This window comes from Patagioenas fasciata, chromosome 3 (genome assembly GCF_037038585.1).
Source record: "Patagioenas fasciata isolate bPatFas1 chromosome 3, bPatFas1.hap1, whole genome shotgun sequence".
Lineage (NCBI taxonomy): Eukaryota > Metazoa > Chordata > Aves > Columbiformes > Columbidae > Patagioenas > Patagioenas fasciata.
The window spans coordinates 113,763,182-113,788,867 of NC_092522.1; the positions used below are offsets into that span (position 1 = coordinate 113,763,182).

Here is a 25,686-nt window from a genome sequence, read left to right on the forward strand (position 1 = left end):
GCAGAACTTGCTCTCCAGCGCTGCCGCAGCCCAGGGGCTGGAGGAGGCTGCGTCGGGCCCGACCCCCCCCGGTCCAGCCTCGGCAGCATCACCCCCCCAGGCGGGCTCCTGTCTCCCCGTGTCGTGGGCGAGAGGGTAACTGGTGGTGCCTGGTAGGTGGCTGCGGGAGGGAGAGCGACGCAACCAGGTCCCCACGTGTGTTCCGGGGACGGGGCCCGGGTGCGTGCAGGACCCCCGGAGGGCATTGAGCAGCACCCCCCGGACGCGGAGTAGGACTCTGGGCGCGGTGTGCGACCCCACGGATGCGGTACGGGAGCCCCAGGCAAAGTGCGGGGACTCTCCGGGGGAGGAGAGGCAGCCCCGGGGGCAGCGAGGAACCCTCCGAGGCTACGGGCCAGGATCCCCCGGCTGCACTTCCAGGGACCGCCGAACGGGACCGCCCGGGCATGACTCCCCCGGGTGCGGTGCAGGACATCCCAGGAGCGGTGCCCGACACCCCGAGGGCGGTACGGGACCCTCGGGGGCGGAGGTAACGCGGCTCCGCCCGCCCCGCCGGGACGGTGCCAGTCCGCTGCGGCACTGGGACGGGATCGGGGCGCCGGGGATGCCCGAGGCCGGGGTGGGGACTCGCCAGAGCCCGCCCGCTGCCGCCGTCCTTCCCCTCCCACCTCGGGCTACGCGGTGCGGCCCCGCGGTGCCGGGCGGAGCGCGGCGGGGCGATCCGTGGCGCTCCGCAGCTCCAGGTAGGCAGAGCCGCCCGCCCGTCCACCCGCCGCGCCCCGGCCCGCGGCCACGCTCCCCACCGCGGCGGGACGGCCCCGGGACGGGCGGCTTCGCGGGGAGGGAAGGGTGTGCAGCCCGGCGCGGCTCGGCTCGGCGATGGTTTCTCCTTGCATTTTGCGGGACAGAGAGCCGGGGGGTGAGGGCGAAGGAAGAAGAGAAGGGTATGGGGAGTGCAGCCTGGTACCAAGGGAGCCCCGGCGGGTTTCGTTGCTCCGCCGAAGTCTTGGCCCGAACTCTCCGGCTTGGGACTCGCAGCCCCTCTCCGTCCCCCCGGCTCTGGGGAGACGGCGGCGATGGGGACCGGCTGTCTTTGGCCCCCGCGGAGCGGACGGGGCGCTGCTAGAGCGGCCGCGCGGTTTTCCCGCCGACTTCCCCGCGGCTGCTTCTTAATGGCTTGTGCGGGAGCCGATCAATAGCGATGTCTCTAGATCCCTTTCGCATTGCAGAGCTCTGCCTTGCCTTTTAAAAACACATTTAGATTTAAAAGTAAGCTAGCTTTAAGCAGCCGTGAATCACTACAGTAGCCTCAATGGCTAAAGAAACGTGGGATAAGTCTCTTCTCTCTGCGTGGCTGATTTAAAGTAGACTTACTAAGTTCGGGATAGTTTTCCTGATTCTAGATCCAGGTGGATTTTGAAGAGGATTTCTCTTTTCAGAATAAAGACTCTTCCTTCGTGCTTCTGTAAGACTGAAAATCCCCACTGCTCATTTTCTGGATTTTCCTGCCAGTCAGCCCTGTATTGATATTATTTCTCTTTTGCCTAGTGCAAGGCACAACTACTGGTTATTCTGGGAGCTGAACTCAGTGTCTGCTGGGGAAGGTAGACCTCAAGATCTGAGCAGCGTCAGCGTATTGATTCCATTAGCAGAATTTACAGATCTACTGACAGATCCCTTTTAACACAGTCGCTTTCCCAGAACTGAAGTTCTCCTCAGAGCATCCTTCACTGGTCTAGGCCAATAGATGGCATAAGGTAGTCAGACTAACAGCCTAAGAGGACAGAGGAGACAGGAATACACTTCGTTTGGATTTTTGGAGAGTATGTGTGAGTCAAATTCTGTATGTCTGACTTGGAGTACCTTGGGAAGGTCTCATTTTCAGAAGCAAGTCCTGGGCCATGCATTCTTCTTTTCCTCGGTCATAACTGCAGCTCTTTCCAAAATCCTTCTCTGCTCTAAGCAGTTAGGGTTAAATCATCTGCAGTTTTGGTAGCATTTGATTAGTGTTGATGTCCTAAGCTCACTAGGAAGCTGAGGTGGCTTTTCAGCTTTGCAAGGTGTATTTAATATCTGCTGCTGGGGCTGGGGGAAAGGTGCCCATTGCAGCAGTGTTGAAACAGTAAACATTTGTGATGAGAACGGAGCTTTTCTTATAGAGAACTGTATCCTCTTCTCATTGCCTTCTACTTTTCCAGATTTCACTGCTCAAAAAAGTAATACTTGCAGGAGTGGAAGACAATTGATTAATAAAGAAAAACTTCTTAATTTCTGTGTCTAAACTTCTGCTAAAATAGCACTGTGGGTAGACAAAGAATGATTTTATGTTCTGAAATGGTGTAAATTATTTGTGTATGGGTAGGTAACTAAATCATAATAAGAGAGCTTTAACTGACAGTAATCATACCTAGCTTTTATATGGTGCTTGTTAGCTATAGATTTCAAAGCGGTTCTTTTTATAAAGATGTGCAGTATCCTTATTTCATTTTTTCTTCATTTACAGGAATTGAAGAACAGAAAAGACCCAGAAATAGTATCCAAATTTCCTAAGTCACAGTTCTTTATGTATCCGCTAGAGGTTTATACAGGCTGAAAAGATTTGTTTAAGTTGATCTTAAAATAAGAAAAATCTATATGTATTCATAACAGAGACATTAAAGATCTTTTTGAAGAGACCTTCTTCCTTGAACTCCATATCTAACTGTATGTCTTGTTACCAGTTTCAGCACTAAAGCAACCCACAGAAATGATAGCAGCCCTTCTACTTTCTATTTGTGAGTGTGGGGAAAAGAAAATCAATGAACAGAGGTTTTCAGCTGAACTGATACAAAGTCCAGTGTGATCCCGAGCACTGTTCTCAAGACAGGTGAGGTCAGATGTTTTCCTAAAATGTCCTTTGTAGAAACAGAGAGGTCCTGAAGGAGAAGCATTTCTTTGCTCACCCTCTCTAGCACTTAGCAAATTTCCCAGGGCAAGAAGAATAAAACCAGCCCAAACACGAACAGACAATAAATCAGTATTAAACTGCCAATATTGCCTTAGCTGTGGAATCACAGCTATAGGCAAGGTAGAATCAACTGTTAATACTCAGTGACAAGACCACAGGCCAGATTCAGCCTCAATACAAATCAAGGTTCAGCAGTGACTGAGCTGAGCTGCAGGGGCACCTCAAACCCACATGGAAAGTGGAAACTGCCAGGCTTTCCCTGCCCAACGTTGGTGCATCTGCCAGCGGTGTGCTCCTTGTTCTGGCTGAGCCCCTGGCAAAGCTGGCCTTGGACACATTGCCTCTGTGCAGGGATCAGTGCCAGGGACCGCTGCCACCACTGCTCCTGCGCTGCCTGCCCCTTGCATCCTCCTCCCTGCCAGCTGAGCAAGCTGAGCCCCACATGCTCTCAGGTAAAATAAGTGTCCCTTAACAAGGAATGTGGGTGAAAGGCAGATGCGCTGCAGAGTCTGATGTGAGCTACGGTCAGAGTGAGAAGCAGAATGTATTCTGTTGGGCAACATCTTTCCTAACAGTCCACCTTTCCTCTTGATTACTTGAAAACAGGTTGTGGCCATACTTGCTTATTGTCTTTTCTCCCGGAATCCCCCTCTGGCTAAGCCCATTTATTTGCAGTATGTCTCTTGTCTAAAGGCTCTTGATTTAAAGAACTTGTTTACTTGCTACTGGGACATGTATGTTAAAAAGACCTGCCCAAGGCTAATGACTAGAAACAAGGCTCAAGTCTCTAAACTCGCATCACTCTCTGCCTTGCAAATTTTCAGTTATGGGATGTCTGCCAAGGACACATAATAAAACAGAGCTCATGAATAAATAAAGTGTATTCCACTAACCTGTGGATATTTTATCTTGCCTTTGCCCCATCTCTTTGTTCTTATTTCTTGCTCTTCACCCAGCTTTTCTATTTAGCTTCTTTCTCCTTTTCTAGAGTCTACTTTCTCCTTTTTAATTTATGACATCATCCTATTTTCTTCCTGTGTTTCCTATTTACTTCCCGAGGAGGAAAACACCTCCAGGAAACCAGGCAGGGTGCTGTTTGTTTGCCCTTGTCCTCTGGTTCTCTGTGGAGGGCCAGATCCTATGCTGATAGGAGCTGTCCTTGACCTGTTCCAGTCAATGGTTCTGCAGCAGTTAATGTCAGGTAATCATCTCCTCCAAGGTGTAACCCCAGTATGCTTCTCCGTTCTTCACCATTTATTCTTATGCCCCGTTTCCTTCTAATCCCTTTTATTTTTCTATAATTTACTGATGCTTCATCCCTTTATACTCTGCTTTCCATTTTATTTGATCTTGTTTTATTCTGTCTTTTCTTACCATCGTTCATAACATCTCTTAAGTCCTAACAGTAGTGTGTTAAACTGGTGTTATCTGTCTTTTGTGGATAACTTGCTCATTTTTTCTTAGAAAGGCATTCTGTATGTGACAGTTGCTTGTAATGGTTTTCTTTGGTTTTCATTTTGCTCTGGAAGAGATGACTTCTAAAATATTTATCTTTCTTGTAGAGGAAGATAAGGCTGATCATGTTGGTCTTAGGTTTCTGAGGGAGTTTATTCCACACTCATGATCTTGTTTTCAAGAGAGATTTGTCTTCTGGACAGAAAAGCTTTATCACTTATGTTAGAAGGTACCATTGTGGTCACTGTTCTTGTTCTGGAGCTTAGTTTACCCTGGATTCAGGCCACTTGCTGTGTTATAGATAAAGCCTGAGACTTTCATGTTCATGCACTATTAGGAAAGGAGCTGGGCTAAGTCTGGAGTAAGCATGGTGTCCTCTGTGGTTGAGTTGTTGATAAATGTTGATATAAAGAATTGTGAAAGGCTTCACTCATTTTGGCCTCTCTAAATTGTTTCCCTCACTGATACCCGTTCTGCTAGGTGCTCCCAATGTCTTTGGTCTTAGCATGATTTTCTGTTCTCCATCCCTTCTACTCTGCGCTGGAGTGGCGTCACCTGGAGCACTGTGCAGTTCTGGGCACCATAGCATAGAAAGGATATAAAGCTACCAGAGAGTGTGCAGAAGAGGGCTATGAAGTTGGTGAAGGGTTCGCAGGGGAAGCTGAATGAGGAGTGACTAAAGTCACTTGGTTTGTTCAGCCTGGAGAAGAGAAGGCTAAGAGGAGACCTCATCACACTCTACAGCTTCCTCACAAGGGGAGGAGGAAGGGCAGGTGCTCATCTCTTCTCTCTGGTGACCAGTGACAGAACCCGAGGGAATGGCAGGAAGATGGGCCAGGGGAGGTTTAGGTTGGACATGAGGAAAAGGTTCTTGACCCAGAGGGTGCTGGAGCACTGCAACAGGCTCCTCAAAGATGTGTCACGACCCCAAGCCTGACTGTTCAAGAAGAGATTGGAGAAGGTCCTCAGACACATGGTGTGAATTTTGGGGTTGTCATATGCAGGGACAGAGGTTGGACTTAATGATCCTTGTGGGTCCCTTCCAACTCAGGACATTCTATGATTCTATTCTATGATTTCTTTATCTGCAAGCTCTCTGGCTCATCTTCTCACCCTTTGCACCAAAGTGCCTTATCCATTTTGCCTCTCGATCCTGGCAGGTGAGTGGGGACTGAGGTGAGAGATCTTATTTTACCAGCTCTTATAGCTGCTGAGGAACTGCTGGGAGGTGGCACAGTGGAGGCTGTTACAGTTCAGCCCTTTGGATTCTCCTCTGTTCATAGCAGCTGCATGCCCTGACTGCAGACATCAGCCTGACTTCAGTTTGCTCTGCGTCTGTTGCCATCTCTACCAGGTAGCTTTATTTCTTTAAGGTTGAACTTGGGCAGGGGCAGCTGCCTGATTTTGATCCAACAGAAGCGATCCACAGGAGGTAGCAATGAAGCAGCACTGAACCATCCTCACCTCTGCCAGCAGCAGCCAGAAATGCAGTTGTTCCCTCTCACCCTGCAAGGAGTTGTGCTGGCAAGATGTAAATGCTCTGGAAGTGAACCTATTCTGCTGGTGCTGCCTATGCTGAACAGGATTGTCTTGGGGTAAAAGCTAACAAATGAACTTTTCTCTTTTCCCTTTTTTATTGGGGAATAATTTGGTTTCACCAACCCATCTGTAAAAGCCAGCAAGGGACACATGGACAAAGCAGAGTGTGGCTGGCTTATTTATCTAATACAGAGATTTTTTTTTGCTTTCCTTTTTTTTTTTTCCCTCATCTTCCGTACATTTTTTCTTTTGTTCATCAACCTGGTCAAGTGATTTAGATGCCAACTGTTATCTTAAAATCCAGTTAATTCTTCCATGCTTTTAATCATTCTAGTCCAGTGCTATTCTAATGACAGATTCAGAGATCAACATGTGCAGAAGGCTGCTGGTCCCTTTTTTTCCTTTGGTTTTCATTAAAAACAAAGCAAAGACAGAGGCGTTAGGGGCTTGGAAATGTTGAAGTAGAATGTGTTGACCTGCTAGGTGATGTTAAACAGATCACTTCTCAAGCCCCAGGTTTGGCCTCCAAAGCACAGAGCTCTAGGTGTCCTCCTCACAACAGTTTTAAGTTAATAAAGTGTTATGAGATTTATGGACAAAACTGTAATAGTCTTGTAAAACTTAGTATTACCAATTTGCTGCCTCATATAGGGGACATCTTATATCTCTGTGGGTTTTTTTTTGTTCTTTTTCTCTGAGCCTAACAAATTGATTTTTGCTGTTGATGTAAGTACAGGCGGGTTACCTGTGGGAGGCAGATACCCAGCTCAGGAGAAGTCTATGAACAGCTTTGATTTGCATGGAAGAGTTAAGATACAACCTGGGTAGTCTGATAAAAATTGGAAGCATTTCTGATAGCTCTGCTCTTCTTGCTTCTCTTCTCCCTCTCCTTGAGCTGACAAGAGCTGATGCTGCTTCCAACAGTGCTGACTGCTGTGAAGGCTTCAGCTTAGAAACCTTCATACCAGGGGAGAATGTATTGCAGAGGTTAAGGAGATTCTCACTCTTCGCTTTAGTGAGAGAAGAATTGACCTCATAGTTTGTGAGGTGCGATGATAAATTTACAATATTACTTTAGTGTACGATTATTGTTGAACAGTATGTTTCAAAGCGGCATGGTGAAGGATTGGAAATTTGCCAAAGAAGACTCCTTTTTATTGAAGGTTTTATTATATCTTTTTTCTATTTTTTTTAATTGAAATTTTTCAGTTTTCTGAAACAGTGTAATTGCTGATTTAACTGGGTTATGATTCCAAAGCTGCTTTGTAATTTTATGAACTCTATTTATCGCCAGTTGAGAAAAGAACAAATAGAGCCATAAGTTAGGGTCTGATTTTGAAAATAATCAGCTCATTACAGCAGCACAAATTTAAATCAGTTCTTCACGTTTTAGCTCTAGCTAACATAAGCATTGAATGATGGTTTCAGTATGGCACTTTAGTGGCAGATACTTTTTTCCTGAATAAGCAGTTGAAAAGGATGCTGCCTTGTGTATTCTTCTTAAGCTAAGCAGGTCTGTGTGCCTCCTTGTCCAGTGCAGTGTTTGCACTGAAAAGGACAGCCAGTATAGATCAATACCACTCTTTAAATTTACCCATGAAATTGGTAAAGGCTGGAGCAGAACAAGTAGGGTACCATTTGTCCTTGCTGATATTCTAGGTCAGTGCCATTAGTCTGGAAATAGTAATGGTGTTTATGGTCCTATTTGTTGTAAGCTGTTCTTTTCAAGGAGTTGTGATTTTGTTTTACTGTTTGCTGTGTGTTAGGCCAGGCAAAGAGCAGGTTTTTCCTTAATTTTCATTAATTTGTTAGGATGGTAGAAAAGTGCAAATCTAAGGACAAATTATTCCTTTGGGTCTCATAGCATATTTGATACTCAAATAAGAGTTGTTGTGGGACACATTGAAACTTGTGAATCTGAAAAATGAGAAAAGCCTCATCTGCAAGCACTTGCTACTTGGCAAAGTGCTTATTCCTGCCTCCTTGGGATGCTCCATCCATCTCCTGGCCATGAAGCCAGCCTGTTCTGAGGTCTCTGTTAGGGTTAGAGGCAGGGGATGAGTTCAGCCTTCTTAAGCTATCAGGTGTCCTTGGAGTTGAGCAAAAACTCCAGTTGACAAAAATATTGAAGAACACGTTTATTCATTAGCTTGTAAGAAATCAAGTGTGACTTGAAAGAGAATCTTTTTATTTGTGTGTTATCTATCTCTGTCTGAAGACTTTGGACTGAGTCTCAGCTGGCATCTCAGACAGCTGCTGGTCCTAGACCTGAGACTTGGATCTTAGGCAGTCAGATGTGTTTTTCTTAGTGATACATCTTACTGATTTCAGCTGATATTGAGTGTTTATGCATTCAGATACAAAGTCTGAACTTAAAGATCTTTGGGGCCCCTGGGGCCTGTGGGAAACTCCTGTGCAAATGAAGTGAGAGTCAGAAATTGTCATTTAATTTTTCTTTCCAAGGTTTTACTGAGCACATACTGAAGCAGTTCATTCAAACATGGAAAAAAAAAGAAAGAAATGTAATTTCAGGTGTCTTCTTCCTCCTAGTGAGCTACGGATTAGCATTACTGCTATACTGAACAGCTTATAAAGGGAAACTACCAACTAAAACAAATATCTATTGCTCTTAAATTATTATTATTTTTTTTTCAATGCAGTATATGCTTAATTAAATCTCATTCTTTCTCTGAAGATATGTAGTCAGTCTCAGATCTTCCTCTCGACCTGTTGGTATGAATCACCTCCAGATTGTGATGCCTTCAAAATCCTTGGGGCTTGTTGTGGGAGTTTATGACTCTGTCAAGCTGAAGTTTAGCCCAGGCAAAAAACTAAGAAATCCCTTGTCCTGTTAATGTCTCCTGCAAAACCTCTGGACATTTGTATGCATCATTTTAGACATTAGACAAGTATGATTGTAAAAACAAGGTGGGAGAAGAGAGGAAGGACTGTTTGTGGCTTCTGAAACTGCTTCTAATTTGTTTTGGCTTTGTATTCTGTTCCAAACTTTCTGTCACTGGAAGGAAATAATAGCAAAAATGACACCCAAGCAACTTTATAGGGCCTGACGCTGGGTAGAGTAAATGACAATATTGTTATGGGCTGTGCAAACACATTTATTTATATTTCCAGAACCCAAGCTACACACATAACATCCATAGTACTGTATAAGTTGTACCGATGTGTGGTATTATTTAGCATATGTAAATCCAGGTGTTAGTAGCTGCTCAAGACTTCCTGAAAAAATGATGGGTAATAATACTGACAGGTGCTGAGATTAGTTACACTGGTAGGACTAATACTTACTAGCTAAAAAACTTATTTGCTGGCTGTTCTTTTTTGCGTACAATGACAATGCCTCGGCTATTTATGAATATTCAATTGAACAGTGATGCAATGTTGCAATTTTGTATCTTAGCCTGTCATGTAATTGCTTCACACATGTTCTGTCAAGTGTCCTTCCTTGCTGAATGCTTGGTGGGGACAGTCAAGTTGAATAAGCAGAGAAAATACCTTTGTTTTTTGAGGACTGAGATGGTTAATACTACACTGATATGCTGACAGGATGCTGTTAAAAGGGACTTCAGCATCCTGGAGAAACATCATCTGGGCTGCAGTAGCCTCATGCAACAGTATAGGTTGAGGGGCTGACTGGTTGGAAAGGAGCTCTGTAGAGGAGGACGTAGTCATCCTGGCAGGCAACTTATTGAACCCAAGTGAGCAGTGTGCCCTTGCAGTGAAGGCCAGCTGCACTCTGGGCTTTGTTACCCTGTTTTCCTGAAAATAAGACAGAGTCTTATGTTAATTTTTGCTCCAAAATGTGTTACTTTTTTATACATATAGCTGCCTGGGCACTATTTAAATTGACATTTTAAATGAACTATAATGAGGACTTTTTTTTTTGAGTAGGGGTTATATTTTGAACATCCTCAAAAATCCTGAAAAATCATACTAGGGCTTATTTTCGGGGTAGGTCTTATTTTCAGGGAAACAGGGTAGCAAAGCTATAGACAGCAGGTCCACAGAAGGAGTTATTTCTTCCTGCTTGGCATTGTGAGACTGCATCTGAAGGACTGAGTTCAGATTTTGGCTCTCCATTACAGAAACTGACATACTGGAGTGAGTCCTGCAGAAGGCCATCAAAGTGTTTGAGGTTGGAGCACACAGCATACAAGGAGGGTCTGACAAAATGAGTTTGTTCAGTCTAGAGAAGAGAAGCTGCAGGAGAAACCTTACTGTGGTTTACAGTTACCTGATGGGTACATTTTCTCAGATATGCATAGCAATGGGATGCAAGCCATTGAATCCAAGCTGGGACAAAAGACTATGATTGGACTTAGGGAAAAATATTTTCACCATAAGAGGAGTCCAACACTGGCCTAGGTTGCCCACAGGGTTCAGGAAATTCTGGAAATATTTAAAACTCAATTTGCCCTGAACAGTCTGCTCTAACTGGACCAACTTTGAATGTTGGGTTGGATAAGATGACCTTCGAAGGATCTTTTTCAACACAAATTAGTTTGTGATACTACCTGGAAAGCAAAGAGGGGGGCTTGAACAAAGTGATGTGAACATGTATCTCAAAATCTGAGTACTCTAAGAAACTGAGGCTTCTAGAGACCTAAATATAGGTAAGGTTTACACAATGGCTCTGAACAATACATCCACAGAGCTTGATCTGCTTCTAACACTTCTGTAGCACCATGCTGCAGTCTATCTCCCACTCTGAGGTGGCACCTGATGGACACAGCCAGCTGGCTTTACTTGTAGCATGGTGGACCAGCTGTATCCAGAAGTTTCTATGCTCAAGAGAGTTTTCTTGCAGATATTTTCTCCAGCTGCCTCCACATATCCACCTCTTAGCATGCGTCTTCATGTCATGCATACTCACACATTGTAAATGTTATTTGAATGCTTTCAAAGTGATTGTTGGATTGAAGCAGACCGCAGGACTTAGATAAGTGAGATCTGGAGCTGTGCTTCAGAGTTGTTTTGAGTCAAGATTATTTTTTTGGACAACACGGACTCCTTTAGGGACGTGAACATGCTTCAAACACAAAGGTTTTTACACTTTTTCAGTTGAATGTTTCACCCAAAATATCCACAAAACAATTGCTTGTGTTCTTGTTGCTTAAGAGACACTGCAAGTATCTTGGAGAATTTCACTGTGGTATAAAAACCTTTTGTTTATCTCTGAGATTAATAGACTTTTTTCAAAACATAAAAAAAATAAATACCACGTAACTTTAGCTATGCAGGCTGCCAAGTAAAATTAGATATTTGTAGACAGCCTGTTTCTGCTCTCCATACTCAGTGACTCCATCCCAGTCCAAATCTCCTCTAAGTATATACATCCATGGGCCTGAACTGCAGCACAGGATGCTCAAGTAGATGTTAGGAAAATAATTTGGAGAGAACAAGGGCATTCAGGCACTGGACTGGATTCCACAACTTCTCTGGGCAGGCTTCATTGTAGGAGATTACATAAACATCTGTCAAAAGTTGTTTAAGAATAACTGATCTTGCATGTGAGGGAGGGACTGAATTATATTACTCTCCAAGTTCCATTCCCAACCTAATCCGTAGTTGATAGTATATCACAAAAACCCCAAAGTGACCGAGATACGTCCATGACAATATTGTGGAGAGATATTTTTTTTTAAGTAGCTTATCCAAAAGCCAGAACTTTACAGAATAAAACTATAATGGGCTCAAAAGTTACGGATAACCAATTGACTGGTTTAGCATTGTACCGCCTGTGGCTGAATTGCCCTTTTATTTATTTTGGCCCTGTGGCTGAGTGCTAGTGAAGGTGTGGTTGGCAGCACAGGCAGGACTGATTTCACAAGTCTCCTAACAGATTTTTCTGCTACAATGTGTTGCAACATAGTCCTGGGTTTTACATTCATAGATGTCTCTTCCCAGCACAAGGTGGAAAAGCCCAGCTTTATGGGGTGCATAGATTTGTAATAATTCAGAACTCTTAGTTCAGGCAGTGAAACTGGCTGTTTGGATTTGGTGTCCTTTAGAAACATCTCACTCCCAAAAATAAAAAAAAAAACAAAAAAAAAAAGAGAAATATGAGAATAGGGAGGATATAATCTAGGAGCAGAAAAGGAGTGTTCTGTACTAGGAACTGGAGGACAGTTCCTCAGTGTCCAAAGTAAGAAATTAGAGTAACCAGATTTCCTTTACAATCAGGAGATGTACGATGAAATAACAAATGGAAAATTTTGAATATTGCATCAATCTTCCTGGTAATGAGTTAAATCTTAATTTTAACTCTCTATTGCCCTTCCGCAAGAGTTAAGAATATTCTGAATTTCACCAAATTCTATACTCCTTTCCTTAACGTGGAAGAGTTACGGTTCACTGCAGGTATAATTTGCTTCTGAGCAGGGGCTTATGAGCCATTAATACTCTTCTTGAAAACTCATGAGAGTCTTAAATGGTTCATGGACCTGTGTATTAGAGAAAAAAGATCATGTCTAATTGTTTATCCCTTTATGTTAGGCCTGGAGGGTTTGTAGTGGTGGGATAGATTGTATCGTTTATCACCTCTGCTGTCATAGCATAGCCTCTCAATCCAACTGCTGATTTCTGCAACTTTAGATATTCTAGTCTAGCTAAATGTATGGGTTTTTTAAATGAAGAAATATCCGAAGATGACATATTTCAGGAAAAATGAGCATCATTGAAATATGGTCATTAACAGCCTAGTTGAGCAGTTTTGCTGAATGCGAGCAGCAGCGGCATGGGTGTTAAACAGAGTCTACTGAACCTGCCACTGAGTCTGGTTGGAGACTGTCCTTTCTGTTTGTGAGAGGACTCCTATAAATCACTTTTTTTTTGGAGTTGCCTGCTATAGGGTTCGTCTGTCAGAATGAAATTGCTGGCTCTGGGCCCAGGTACCTGACCCTGTGTATCAGGGTACCAGTACCTGGTTTGGTACGTGCCAGCTATTGAGGAGACTGAAGAGAGTGCTGGTGTGGGGGGATGTCGGCTGCATTTGTTTGTGGTCTGCTGGTCTGCTGTTGGACCTCAGGCACGCTGGTTTCCCCTGTCTGGGTATCTGCACCATCTTTTTGCTGAGGTAGTTAACCTTTCAAAGCCAAATCACCTCTATGAGGTGGTACTACAGATTAGCACAATAGGAATAAAAATAGAATTTTTTTTGTTCATCATGTTTATTGGAGTAGTACTCGAGTGGGAACAATATAGGACTCAATGAAAAATGGGGTACAGAATACTAATTTGAAGAAGGGAATCTATAGAAACTGCCCTCATTGCAGAGATCCTTCGACCTACAATTTACAAAGTTTACTTCAGACAGTACTTCTTGTTTTGAAACGGTACTCTTGAGGGGTGAACCTGCTGAACAAGATTATTACCAAAAAATTAAACTGGAGAGAGAATTTATTTTGCCATCAAACCACAGCAATGCTGACCAGATCGTAATAATGCTTTGGGGATCTTCTCATCTTCTTAAATATTTCTGTAAACTTCAGCAACTGGGACAATATAGCTCAAGGAAATGCTTCATGTGGTCATGTCTGTGGAAGCCAACAGGTGTTTTAAATGCAGCATTATAACTATGTTTAATTGATGGGGATTTACAGGTAGATTTTCAAGCAAACACATTTAAGTCTGTCAGCTCCACTTAGTGAAGGTGGATAATGATCTTTTAATTTTATATGAACAGAATATAAATTGCAGAGACTTTTGGAATGTTGCAAGGTGCAAGCCTTGTTAACTGTTATAATATGAGTTATCTCCAGAAACTTTTCAAGCTAGGAAGAGGATACCTTTTTTTTTTTCCTTTAAATCATTTTACAAGGTGACATTCTGATAACTGGGAGCTATTAGATCTTGCTCCTTGCTCTTTTTGTTTATGAGAAAGCAATTTGGATCACTGACTGCATTCTCAAAGAAGCTTCTGTCACATTGATGCTACAGCTGGCGCTGTTTTTACTTGCCCCTTTCTCTTACCCATCCCTTGGCTTATGCTCTGTCCTTGCCAGCATCCTCTTAGTGGAAATCAGCAGGATTTCACTTTGGGAGAATTAATTTTATCTAGTATTATCCATATAAAAGTTAGACACCTTATGACACTAGTCATATAGGATGGTTATCTGGTCAATACAGAGATGGACTTCTCCAGTGGGTGATTCACCCCACCTGAAAATGTGCCTAAGATAAGTGGTATGAACCATGGGCTGGAGGTGCTTATTCTTCTGTTCTTGCTTGTGTTCTTTCGCTCTGAGTTATAATAGCTCCATTTCTTCCTTATGCAGTCTTTTGGAGGAGGTGATTTCCATTTTATTGCAAAGATACATGAATGTTTTGTGCAAGTTCAGTTTCTGAAACAGTCTGGTGACATCAGTAGAATTGTACCAGAGGTGAACTTAGCCAAGTAGGATCAAGTGGAAGTAACATTAGAACAAAATTTGGCCCTGGATATTTCAACTGAAACTTTATTTACCTAAGGACTCCTGGGAGGTTGTGCTGAATCCATTTTAAGAGAACTGTTGTTGCATAATTCTGTTATTTTCATGTCATTTAAATGCAATATCCTGGATAAAGGATGTCACTGCCAATGGAATGCAGAAAATAAATTACAACTGAGCAAATAATTTAGCTGATTAATTTATCCTCTTTGCGTCACAGAATGTCCATAACCACAGAGCAGTTTCTTCACGTGGTCTTGCTATTTGTGCTATGTGACTTTAAGTTAACCTCTACCTTCACAGACTGTGAATGGTTTTACAGTTAACTATGTCAAATATTAAAAGAGAGTTGATGGTTACAGCTTATATCACAGTGAAAGAGCCTGTGCCAAGTGAGATTGCCTTCCATTTTTTTCAGACTTAATTATGTGTGCTAAAGCAGTTATTACTGCCCAGCTGACAGGCAATAGCTTAACTCATACTAACTGGATTTCAGTCCAAAGCCTTAATTGTGGTTGATCAAGTAAATTATACATGTGTTTAGATGTTTTACTAGGCTTGATGAGTCAGAAATTATAGTACTTTCAGGTGGTGCATTAGACACGTATTTGCCCTATGATGAGTGGAAAAATTCAAACACCTCAAAAATCAGTGGAAGTGTTAATTCTGAGCTGAAGTTTATCAGGGTAATATCCACAGCTTTTAAAGGTACACAGATGTCTAAAACTGTATGTGTGTAGCTAAGGTGATCTGTAGAAGTCCTTAACTGTCAGGAAATTGGCAGAAATTGGAGCCCAGCTGGTTGTCTGTGTAATTAGGGGGCAGCACTTCAGAGGGGTTGGACTGGATGACCTTTTAAGGTCCCTTCCAACCCAAACTGTTATATGATTCTATGAAAATCTGATGGTTATTTGGGTACTCAAATAAGACTTTAAAGTGAATTTGATCAAGGCTCATTTTTTTAAATTAAACCCCCTAAATTTTAGTCTTCCAAGATCATTAAATTATTTGGAAAAAAATACCCTTGGGCTCTGTAAAGAGTTTGTAGAGTTACAGAGATTTGCCTGCCCTTTTGAAGTCACATCAATATTGTTTCCCTCTTGACTTCAGTGTGAGCAGGACTTGGTCCTTTTTATTTATATTCTTTCAACTTAGAAGACACCATCCTGAAATGTGAACTTTCTTAATTTTGAGAGGTTTATGAAGTACTACTGTGTAGCAAACAGGTGAGGCTGGAGACAACATAGCCGTGAGACAAACTAGTAGAAAATCTGTAGGGATGTGCTGTGTTTGAATATTTTGTGTAGCAAAGCACAACATAGTCTATCCAACTGTAAATCCATTCAACTTTCCATTGTGCCTGGGTAATCACCAACAGATTAATGCTAACAAAAGCTGAAACTGTCCCGATTTGGAAATACCGGTAGCTGAGGTACTACCATGCTCAAATGTGCAACATGTCAAAAAAGATGAGCTGAAGCTTGTGATGTAGAACATCACAGAGTACAGGGACTTTGTGTAGATAATACATGAAAGATAACTGAGAAAGAGAAACTTTGCTGACAAGTGAATTTGTGGTATCAGGATCTACATTTCCACTAAAAATCTCTCAGGGTTTTGTTCCGGAAGAAGTTAGAAACCACAGCGCTTTGGGGTGTGTTATACATCTGTGGCACAGCTCTCTCAAAGGGACCATATATAAAAACTTTGTCTCTGTGACCCTCATTCTTTGAGCTTTAGGGATTTTGCAGCGTGCTAAAAGCCCAAAATTTGCTATCCCCCTTCCAAGCCAGACAATGGGCCTGTGGCCTCACCAACAATTTGTGACTGCAGAAACGCTGGCTGGAGCCCATCTCCAAATTGGATTGGGAAGAGCTGGATCCTGTAGTTTTGTTTTTTATTCTAACATTTGTGTCATTTTCACACAGCTTCCTTTATGACTGGCTTTTATTTGGCCCTCAAGCTCAACATTTGGAACTTCTATTCGTTGGGGTTTTTTCATCATCTTGGAAAATAATGTTGATTCTTCCAGTAAACATCTTTCTTTTGTGTTTTGTTTCATTTTCTATTCTATATGAGTTCCTATCCAGTAGCTCATTGAAACAACTGAAGCAATTAAAGCAACCAAGTAACAAACATCTGGTATGTGTTTGCTTACTCTCTATACTCTCTCCAGGGCAAGTGTGTGCTTTGGAAGAGTTAGCAGTTTATTGTGTTATATATGAATACTTGTTGTTTACAGAAGATCAAAGGGGTTAATGTTGCATTTCAAGTTGAGAGTTGCAAAGTTTGTGGTAGCTCTATGTTCTTAAGATGTTCATGACACAGGCTTTGGCACTCCAGGAAAGCATCATTTCCAGTTGAGCACAGCTTTACCCTGGAGTTAAAAAGTTGGTTGAGTGAATAAAGGGTTGTGTGGAACAAAAGTTGTCATCTGTGGTCTTTGCCCTGTGGCTGGAGTCACTTGTTTAAATACCACAATTTGTTCTGATGGTGCCTGGCACAACAATGTTGTGGTCCATGACTCAGGGATGAAGGTCCCTGCAAGTCAAACAAGATAGTCTTCAAATCATGAAGCTCCTCTTGACATAGTTATCATGAATCTTTTCTGTGCATTCTTGCCCTAATCTAAAAATCACTTAACAGCAGTATTATAGCAAGTTCCAGATCATGGCCTTCCTAAGTAAGATCCAGTTTCTCTCTATATCTTGCACAAATTATGACCACTGTGCCCTCCAAACAAAGCAGTAGATTGCTTCTCACTGAATTTATTATACAGAGCAATTACACAGAGGCACCATTATGAATATCATCTGCATAATCAATATGGTTTTATATTGCCGTCTCAACAGTAAGTCAGAGTTTGGTGTACTAGGGATTTACTGAGCATTAAATTATTGCTGTGGCTGTTTCTGATTAAAACTTGCTTTCTTTTTGTTAGGAACAGAAATGCCCCCAGATAATCTGAGATCTCGCCTGGTTTTTATAGCACTAACTTACATTGCTAATGCTTTCATCTTAATGAATTGCTGAAAGTGAAGTAGAGATTTTAATCATTGATATTAATCAATAAAAAGAGTCTTTTTGGTTTTGAATATACTTTGACCACCAGTCACCCCAGTACATAAGGGTTTTTTTGTTTGTTTGTTTTTGTGTGTGTGTGTTTTTGTTTGTGTTTGTTTTTTAATTTATAGTTTTGTAAAACATAGCTTGGCTCTAGATCATGAGTGAAATGTGGTACAGTTTGTCAGCTGAGTCCTGCTGCTCTTCATCTGTGACCAGAGATCAGTGTTTTTGTTTTATGTCTTAATCATTCCTAAGAGCTCAGCCTTGCAAAATTCCTGGGGCAGCTGTGTCTTACAATCATTCTGTTAGCTAGTGCATACCTGTCTTCAAACTACATCTTAAGGTGTATAATCACTTCTATGTACGCAGTACATAGCCATAAAAAATGACTATTCTCTGTCTTGCTTGGTTAGAAAGCAGTATGTCTCATAGGGGGCTTCTTCCCCGTCTTCACCCATATCTTAGCAGAACAAGAACTTTATCTTGATTGTATGATAGGCTATGCACACAGTAAAATTAATGTGTCAAAATAATTTGGATTTAATATAAGTTGTTTAAAGGGGGTTGTAGTGTGGCCAGGAAAATAAATGCTTTTTCCCATTTTTAAAAATAACATTTTTCTTTCACTATACAAATAAAGCTCACTCTAGATAGATATCTGTTTTTGCAGAATTAATTACCACCACAAATATGCAGTTTCAGCATCTTCTGGGCCTGGTTCTTCGTGTGTTATATGTGTCAGTAGTTGTTATACACAGGGAGATTACTATGGGATTTTCAGTAGTTTTGTTTGGAATTAGTCCCATGAAGAAACAGAATACGTGAGGTTCATAACATCAGACACTGTGTTCCTACTTGTGTGAAGGATTATAAAAAAATTATACACGGAAAATAGTAAGAGAGAACAGCATTGAGTAGATCTCCAGTGAGGTTTGTGACAAACCTACAGAAATCTTTCTATGGAAGGAAGTTAAAGGTAAGGTGAGTGGGAAGGCCATGGCTCAGAAAGTCATTTGCAACTTCCCTCTAAACAGAAAAATGTATCTGTATGAAGAACTGATGTGCCTTAGTTTTTGTCCTGAAACCCTGCATTTTACAGATACTACAAAACAGCCTTATCTGGAGGGATTTGACTTCTGGCTAATAAACTCTTCAGCTCCCTGGGAAATTTGTCTAATGTGGATCTGTATCTCCATTTCCTTCTCTCCTTGGCATTTGATCAGAAATTTAATCCAGGTTTTAGGACTTTTCCTGTTTTCTTCTCTTGCTATAGTCAACAAGTGACAAAGACAGCATGGCACATGAGGGTTGACCCTACTGTGAAGCAGGATGAGATTGTCTCCCCTGAGGTCTTGCTGCAGTAAAAAGAGGCTGGGAGCTCTGCAACAAATGTGTCCCTCCAAGGCAAGCAGCCTCTCTGAATCAACCCAGCTGGGACAATAGACTTAGGATCAGTAACTGGAAAATGGCTCCACGTCTGTGATGCAACCAGTTCAATCAGTTTGTTTTAAAAATTATGAGGAAGTCAGTTTTGGATTGCATAGAGCTGCCTAAGACGTTGCATAGTGAATTAGTCTGGGTGACCAATGAAGCTGTAGCCAACAGTGGTGGAGATGCAGACTTATCTCTGTATTCACAGTCGATTCATATCAAGAGATCAGTTCAGCTCAGTCAAATCTTCCCTGCTCCACAAGATGCCATGGCTTTAGTTTTTTATTTGAAGATACAGAAAGAAAACACCCAGTATCTTGACAAATTCAGGGAGTGGTGCTACATGGCTCAAAAGAACTAGTCTATTGATACAAGTATCTGAGACTGAATGAAAGATGAATGTTGTAGCTGACAGTGAAGAAAAATTTTAGAGTGGGGTTATTTTTTTTTCTTTTGCCTCCTACTTGTTCTGGTGGTGTAAAGTGGGGCTCGCCCTTGAGACCCAGTATTCCAACCATCTACTCTGGCACTTATTAAATTGTACAGTGACTCCTGTTTGATGAAAATGCCCAGGTTTCTTTTCTCCTCTCTCGTGCTGATATACAGCAGAGGTGCAAACATGGCGCACACAGTATGAACAGGGAAACAGATGTAACCTTAATGACCTTCATTAACTGTGTCAGGAGACCTTGAGGAGCAGCAAAAGATATTCAAACTCTAACATGTCCCAACTTTGAATCCTAATGGGCGTAATTGCAAGAGGCACTGAAAGATGGACAGGTACAGAAATTACTGTTGTTCCTTGAGTAGCTTCCCCAAGCCATTAAAGAGCACCAAAGCAATTTCTTTGCATGATATTAGTCTACCTGTTAGGAACGGAGAATTGTGATGCTCTCTTGTAACATTTAAAATTCATTGACTTACATATTAAATTGGAATAAATTAGCTTAGAATACACCAATTAATGCTTAAATATCAGAGATTAAAAAAAATTTGCTCCCCTCATGAGGATGTGTATAATCTCATGACAAATGTAGTAACTGTCAATTTTAGCTTAAGACAACTGTTCCTTAGAAGGAAAGCAAGAGCTAAGTTCTACTGAAAAAGGTAACTTATTTGCTAGTAATTATATCTGCCTTTTTGAAATCAGTTTCAGCTGAATGATTTAGCTTACAGTAAGCGGAGATATTTAAATGTTCTGCTCTCTATCTGCAGGTATACACAGTTACTTGCTGAGGTAAAATTTCTGTGGAAGCTCGATCTCTGGAAGCTGTTGTTGCCAGAAATGACATTTCAACATCAACTTCTCAGCATCACTGTTGTGGCTGTGGTTATGCTGTGGCACAATAGGAAGAGCTTCTGCAACTGACCAAGGTCATAAGAGAGTTGTGACTCTCCAGGTGAGTAGGAAGGCAGGTAGAAAAATACCTTGAGGGAGTGCAGATACCCAAAAATATACTAGGTAAAACTCTGAATTGGAAAACTTCAAATGCACATTGGATACATTTTTCAAGAATACAGAATGCTCTTCTGTAGATTACTAGAAAGAAATGAATTGATACGACAACAGAAGTAATTGCAGTCGGCATTCAAACAGCTAATACTGAGAGTAGTGGATTATAAATTGCAGCATTGTTTACATCAATACAGCTCTACTGAAACCATAATTGAGAGACACCTGCTCTTAAGCTTTGTCCTAAATGTTTTGATGGATTGTCAATTTTTCTGTCTTTAAATTACTAAAGATTTTCTATCTCATCGAATTAAGCTTATTTCATGACTATTAATTTCAATGTGATAGTAGAACAGAGACTGATTTACTGATGAATTAGGCATTCTTCCTCCACACCAGAAAAAATTAAGGAGACTTAAATGAGAAGCTATTGCTTTCAAATTTGCTAAAGCTGGGCTAAAGGACCAAACTGATTTAAACTGACTTTTGTGAAATGCTGAATAATGGTGGTCATCATTTTGTTTCCTTTTTTGCTAAAGCATTTCACAGTAACTGGAGATGGAAGAAAGAATGTGTCACAAGAGCAAAAGTGAATTAAATGCTCTAACAATATCTTATATCCTTTTTCAGGTTCAATGTAATCTCATTGGACACCAGCAGTGGAACTCTACTGTTCAAAATGGTTTATGGTGAATTTTTTCGCAGACATGGCAAAGATGCAGAACTTATCAATTTGAATGTGGGTGGCTTTAAGCAATCAGTGGATCAAAGCACTTTGCTCCGATTTCCCCATACCAGACTAGGGAAGCTTCTCAAATGCCATTCAGAAGAAGCTATTCTAGAGCTGTGTGATGATTATAGTGTTGCGGACAAGGAATATTACTTTGACAGGAATCCTTCCTTGTTCCGATATGTTCTGAATTTTTACTATACAGGCAAACTTCATGTGATGGAAGAACTATGTGTCTTTTCCTTCTGCCAGGAAATAGAATACTGGGGGATAAATGAGCTGTTTATTGATTCCTGCTGCAGCAATCGGTACCAAGAAAGGAAAGAAGAAGGTCCTGATAAAGACTGGGATCAGAAGAGCAATGATAGAAGTATAGACTCCTCTAATGAAGAGTCATCCATATTTGATAAAGAACTGGAAAAGTTTGACAATCTGTGTTTCGGTGAAATAAGAAAAAAGATCTGGGTCAGGATGGAAAATCCTGGATACTGCTTGTCTGCCAAGTTAATTGCCGTGTCTTCCCTGAGTGTTGTCCTGGCATCAATCGTGGCCATGTGCATTCACAGCATGCCAGAGTTCCAAAGGCTGGATGCCAATGACAGAGAGATTGAAGACCCCGTGCTGGAAGCTGTGGAGATCACGTGCATCATCTGGTTCACTGCTGAGCTAGTGATCAGGCTCATCACTGCTCCCAGTCAAAAGAAGTTCTGGAAGAAACCACTGAATATCATTGATTTTGTCTCTATTATCCCATTTTATGCCACATTGGCTGTGGACACGAAGGAAGAAGAAAGTGAAGATATTGAAAACATGGGGAAAGTGGTTCAGATCCTGCGACTAATGAGGATATTTCGCATCCTAAAACTGGCCAGGCATTCCGTAGGACTGCGGTCTTTAGGTGCCACTTTGAGACATAGCTATCAGGAAGTTGGACTTCTGCTTTTGTTTTTGTCTGTTGGGATTTCTATTTTTTCAGTGCTTGTTTACTCAGTGGAGAAAGATGATGACTCATCAGAACTGCACAGCATCCCTGTTTGCTGGTGGTGGGCAACCATCAGTATGACCACCGTTGGTTATGGGGACACTTACCCAGTCACACTAGCTGGGAAGCTGCTCGGCACCCTATGCATTATCTGTGGGATACTAGTGGTAGCACTTCCAATCACTATTATTTTCAATAAGTTTTCTAAGTACTATCAAAAACAAAAAGCTATTGATCCAGACCAATGCAACAATGATCGCAAAGAGAAACGTAATGACCTACCTTATTTTAACATTAGGGATATTTATGCAAAAAAGATGCACTCCTTCATTTCTAGCCTTTCTTCAGTAGGAATTGTGGTCAGTGACCAAGATTCAACAGATGCCTCCAGCATCCAAGATATGGAGGATGTTTATAACACAACATCTTTAGAGAATGGTACAGGAAAATGAGTTGAATCACGTTCTCTTCCCTTTACTTCTCCTCTGATTCTTGGTAAATGTGGACTTACAAACTTCAGTGAATTTATTAAGAGCAGTTAATTCTCAGGGTACTTAACTCTCAGCCATATTTGGACATTCTTTGCTCTGAGGATGCCATAAAAGCTTCATTGTTTATATGAGGCTTTCAAATATGCCTCATATGGTGGTTTAGTTTTTACACAAATACTGTTATGCATTTTTTGGGAGAAAAAGTCAGGAAAACAGTTTTAAATGTGAGATTAGTGTTTGTTTGGTTTTGTGGTGTTTTTGTTTTTGTTTGTTTGATTGTTTTTTTTGGTTTGTTTTTTTTTTTTTTTTCCTGCAGCAATCGGACAGCTTACACAGAATCTGCTTTTATAGTTTGCTGCTGTTCAGATATAGATATATTACAAACGTGTAAGAACTATCACACAAGTCATTGAGATTTTTACTCCAAATACATCAGGAAAAAGAAGGAATTACATACATGTAAAACTGTGCTCACTAGCACACTTATGTAATCTTGGATTTGGGAACCCGTTTCCTAAGCTGGGACAAAAAATATACTGGTACATGTTGTTTTTACTCCATGGAAGCATAATATTTATGAGTTTCTTTCCAAAAGCACAATACAACTTTAATTTGCTAAAATAAATTAATCCCATTGTGCCTATATTTGTTCCCAGTGTCCAGCATGACCGAGTTCTATCAGCTCCTAAAGGGTCTAAATCATGAGTCCCAGGATGAAGTGTCTGGCATTGGGCTGGACAAGAGCTTATTGTACCTTTTAGCCATCTCTTCTGCCATTGTGAACCTAAGCAGTTCTGGTGCCTGGAGAGGGTCCTACTGTGATTGGGACCACCCTGGTGGCTTCCCAAGGGGGTTTGTTTTGTGGGCACTGAAGCAAATGTCTGTGGTGGTCTTCAGAGGTTATTGCTCCCTGCACACATGTATGAAGCTGTTTCAGCTCCTTTTTCTAAAGCTCATCTGTTGGTGATGGCAGCTTTCCTGGTTTGTACTGTGGGCTGGAACAGCGCTCATTGCCTGGCAGGGTGCTGAAGATCTGTGTGCTCCTCACCTCTCCAGGGATTTCTTATGTGGCCAGCTAATCCTGCTCCGGTTCAAACTGTATCTTCTAGGGTAGTTAAAAGGAGAGCCAGACCCTGAGCCTAGCATAAAGGCATGCTGGAGAAACTCCAGGACCTTATAGAAGTCCATAGTGTTTCTGGACACTCAGTTTCTTTCATTTGTCTAGTGACTAAATTAGATGCTGGGCAATAGAGAATCAAAGATACTGTGATGTTGATATTTTCCTTAAAGAGAGGCTTCACTTTTATTTTGATTTTATTTTTTAATTATTGGGTCAAATGCTAAAGCTCTTACTGAGTTTCTACTCAGTTAGATCAAACTCAGTAGGAGTTGACTTCAAGACTGGGTAAAACCAGAAGATGGTAGTCAATTTTGGCCTCTGCAAAGGGTTGTTTTTTCAGGTGTCTGCCAGGTTTTCTATTGAAAAATGCATTAAGCAAGTAGCTGAGGTGCCCTTATATTTACTGAGGCACAGACCTCTAACCTCTTTCTGAGATGGAGAAACATAAAAGAATAGGATGGATCAACCTATACCTCAGAAAGAGGTGTCTCGCAGGACTGCTGTGCACCAATATGGTGATGCGGGACTTAAAGAGAGTACTTTGAGCTTTGGAGAAATTTCAAATTTGGGCTTATTACTTGCTGAGTGTTCTAAGTGTATGTGATGCTTCACAAATAATTAAGGTTAATTCTTCCCATAGTTAGTGCAGGAATATCAAAAGGGAAAGTTAGCCTAAATGTGTTTTGTTCTTACTGAACAGTTCATGTTATAAAGATGCAATGATATCAAATATTGAATATGTATGTGTGTATGAATCTAATAGGAACCAGCAACTGTCTTGGTAGTCTCTGTGTAAAGATATGTTACATTGCCACTAAGTTCAAAAGCTATGAAAAATACTGTAATTAAACAAATACTGTGAGAAATTTGTATTAAATGGTTGAGGAAAGCCCGCTACAGAGAAATCTCATTTTATATATCAAGCATTACCCAAGGATCACAGAGTATACAACTTTTTGTATTAAATTTTACTGACTGGTAGTTTGTCATAAAATTGATAAGCTCTTGTTCAAACACATGAATCAGTCTTAAGGATGTGACACTGTTTAAGTTCTGGCTTTTTTTTATGTATAGATACAGCCTACAGCAAAGCGAGGCATGTCTTTTGGAACATATCAGAAGGTAAAGTACATATCCACATATCATGCAATGTCTGTTATTTTGATTTCTGTGGCAAGATATCTGTTTACAAATCAGGTGTATCTTAAAAAATGGCTTTGTTGCTTTCTGTTCCCTTTTCTGGAATAAATCCAGCACCTTGGTTTCACATAGGTGTCACTGGGAGCAGGATGTGAGCCGTATTTTGTGCCAAAAGATGCTCCCCTCGTGGCTGAAATATGGTCCTGTGCCATGCACTGGTACTAGAGTGCTGCAAGTGCTAAATGCCAGAAAAAAAGCAGATGAGAGCAAATACTGAGATACTGCATGTTCTTTCTCCTGGTAGAAGTTTTTAGTAAAAGAATTTACTAGTAAGAAATAAGCATCAGAGGCAATTGTTTATTATTCGGTTTGTTTTCTTCCTTGGTCTACAGTTACATATTCTTACTGTATAATATCGATGTCAAACAGAAGGCAGATTGTGTATTGTTTTTGTATTCCTGAACCACATTTTTCTCTTTAAAAAATACTTCCTAAATTCTCTCTACCCGGCTACTCTGTTTCAGACACCAAAGCACAGAAAAGTTTACCATTCAGATATGCATCCCACTTTGTATGGGAGAGATTTGTTTGTCTTTGTGTAAAACAGTTTACTAGCATGTTATTAGTTCCTTTGACTTGATGGAAACGCTTCCCTTTTGATATCCAGTGTTTCCGCAGTACTATCCATCCTCGTAGTGGTTTTCCCCTGTGTAGCATGGGAAGACACAGCAGCATCGTGTTGCAGTTGTCCATATGAGCAGCTTCCAACTGGCCAGGGGTATCACCCACCCATCCACCCACAGCTCGTATCTTGCTGGGAGCAGGCGCTGTCAGTACCACCATTTTTCAGTGTGTATTAGAAGAGGGAAAAGGCCAATGCAGAGG

At 41.4% G+C, this 25,686-nt stretch overlaps 1 protein-coding gene across 2 annotated transcripts; it reads left to right on the forward strand.

Annotated features, from left to right (window-relative positions):
• The first annotated feature begins 592 nt into the window (after positions 1-592).
• Positions 593-24,701, forward strand: KCNS3 (potassium voltage-gated channel modifier subfamily S member 3). 2 transcript variants are annotated; one of them, XM_071807091.1, is made up of 4 exons: positions 593-743; positions 2,504-2,866; positions 20,101-20,285; positions 20,969-24,701. In XM_071807091.1, the coding sequence occupies exon 4, from the start codon at positions 21,018-21,020 to the stop codon at positions 22,500-22,502; it is 1,485 nt and encodes a 494-aa protein (XP_071663192.1). In that variant the 5' UTR covers positions 593-743; positions 2,504-2,866; positions 20,101-20,285; positions 20,969-21,017; the 3' UTR covers positions 22,503-24,701. The 2 variants fall into 2 exon arrangements, with proteins under 2 accessions (XP_071663192.1, XP_065691064.2); XM_065834992.2 differs by lacking the exon at positions 2,504-2,866.
• Positions 24,702-25,686: the final 985 nt, after the last annotated feature.

Excerpts from the sequence above, each read along its gene's own strand:
- KCNS3 (XM_071807091.1), top strand. The coding sequence starts at position 21,018 with ATGGTTTATGGTGAATTTTTTCGCAGACATGGCAAAGATGCAGAACTT.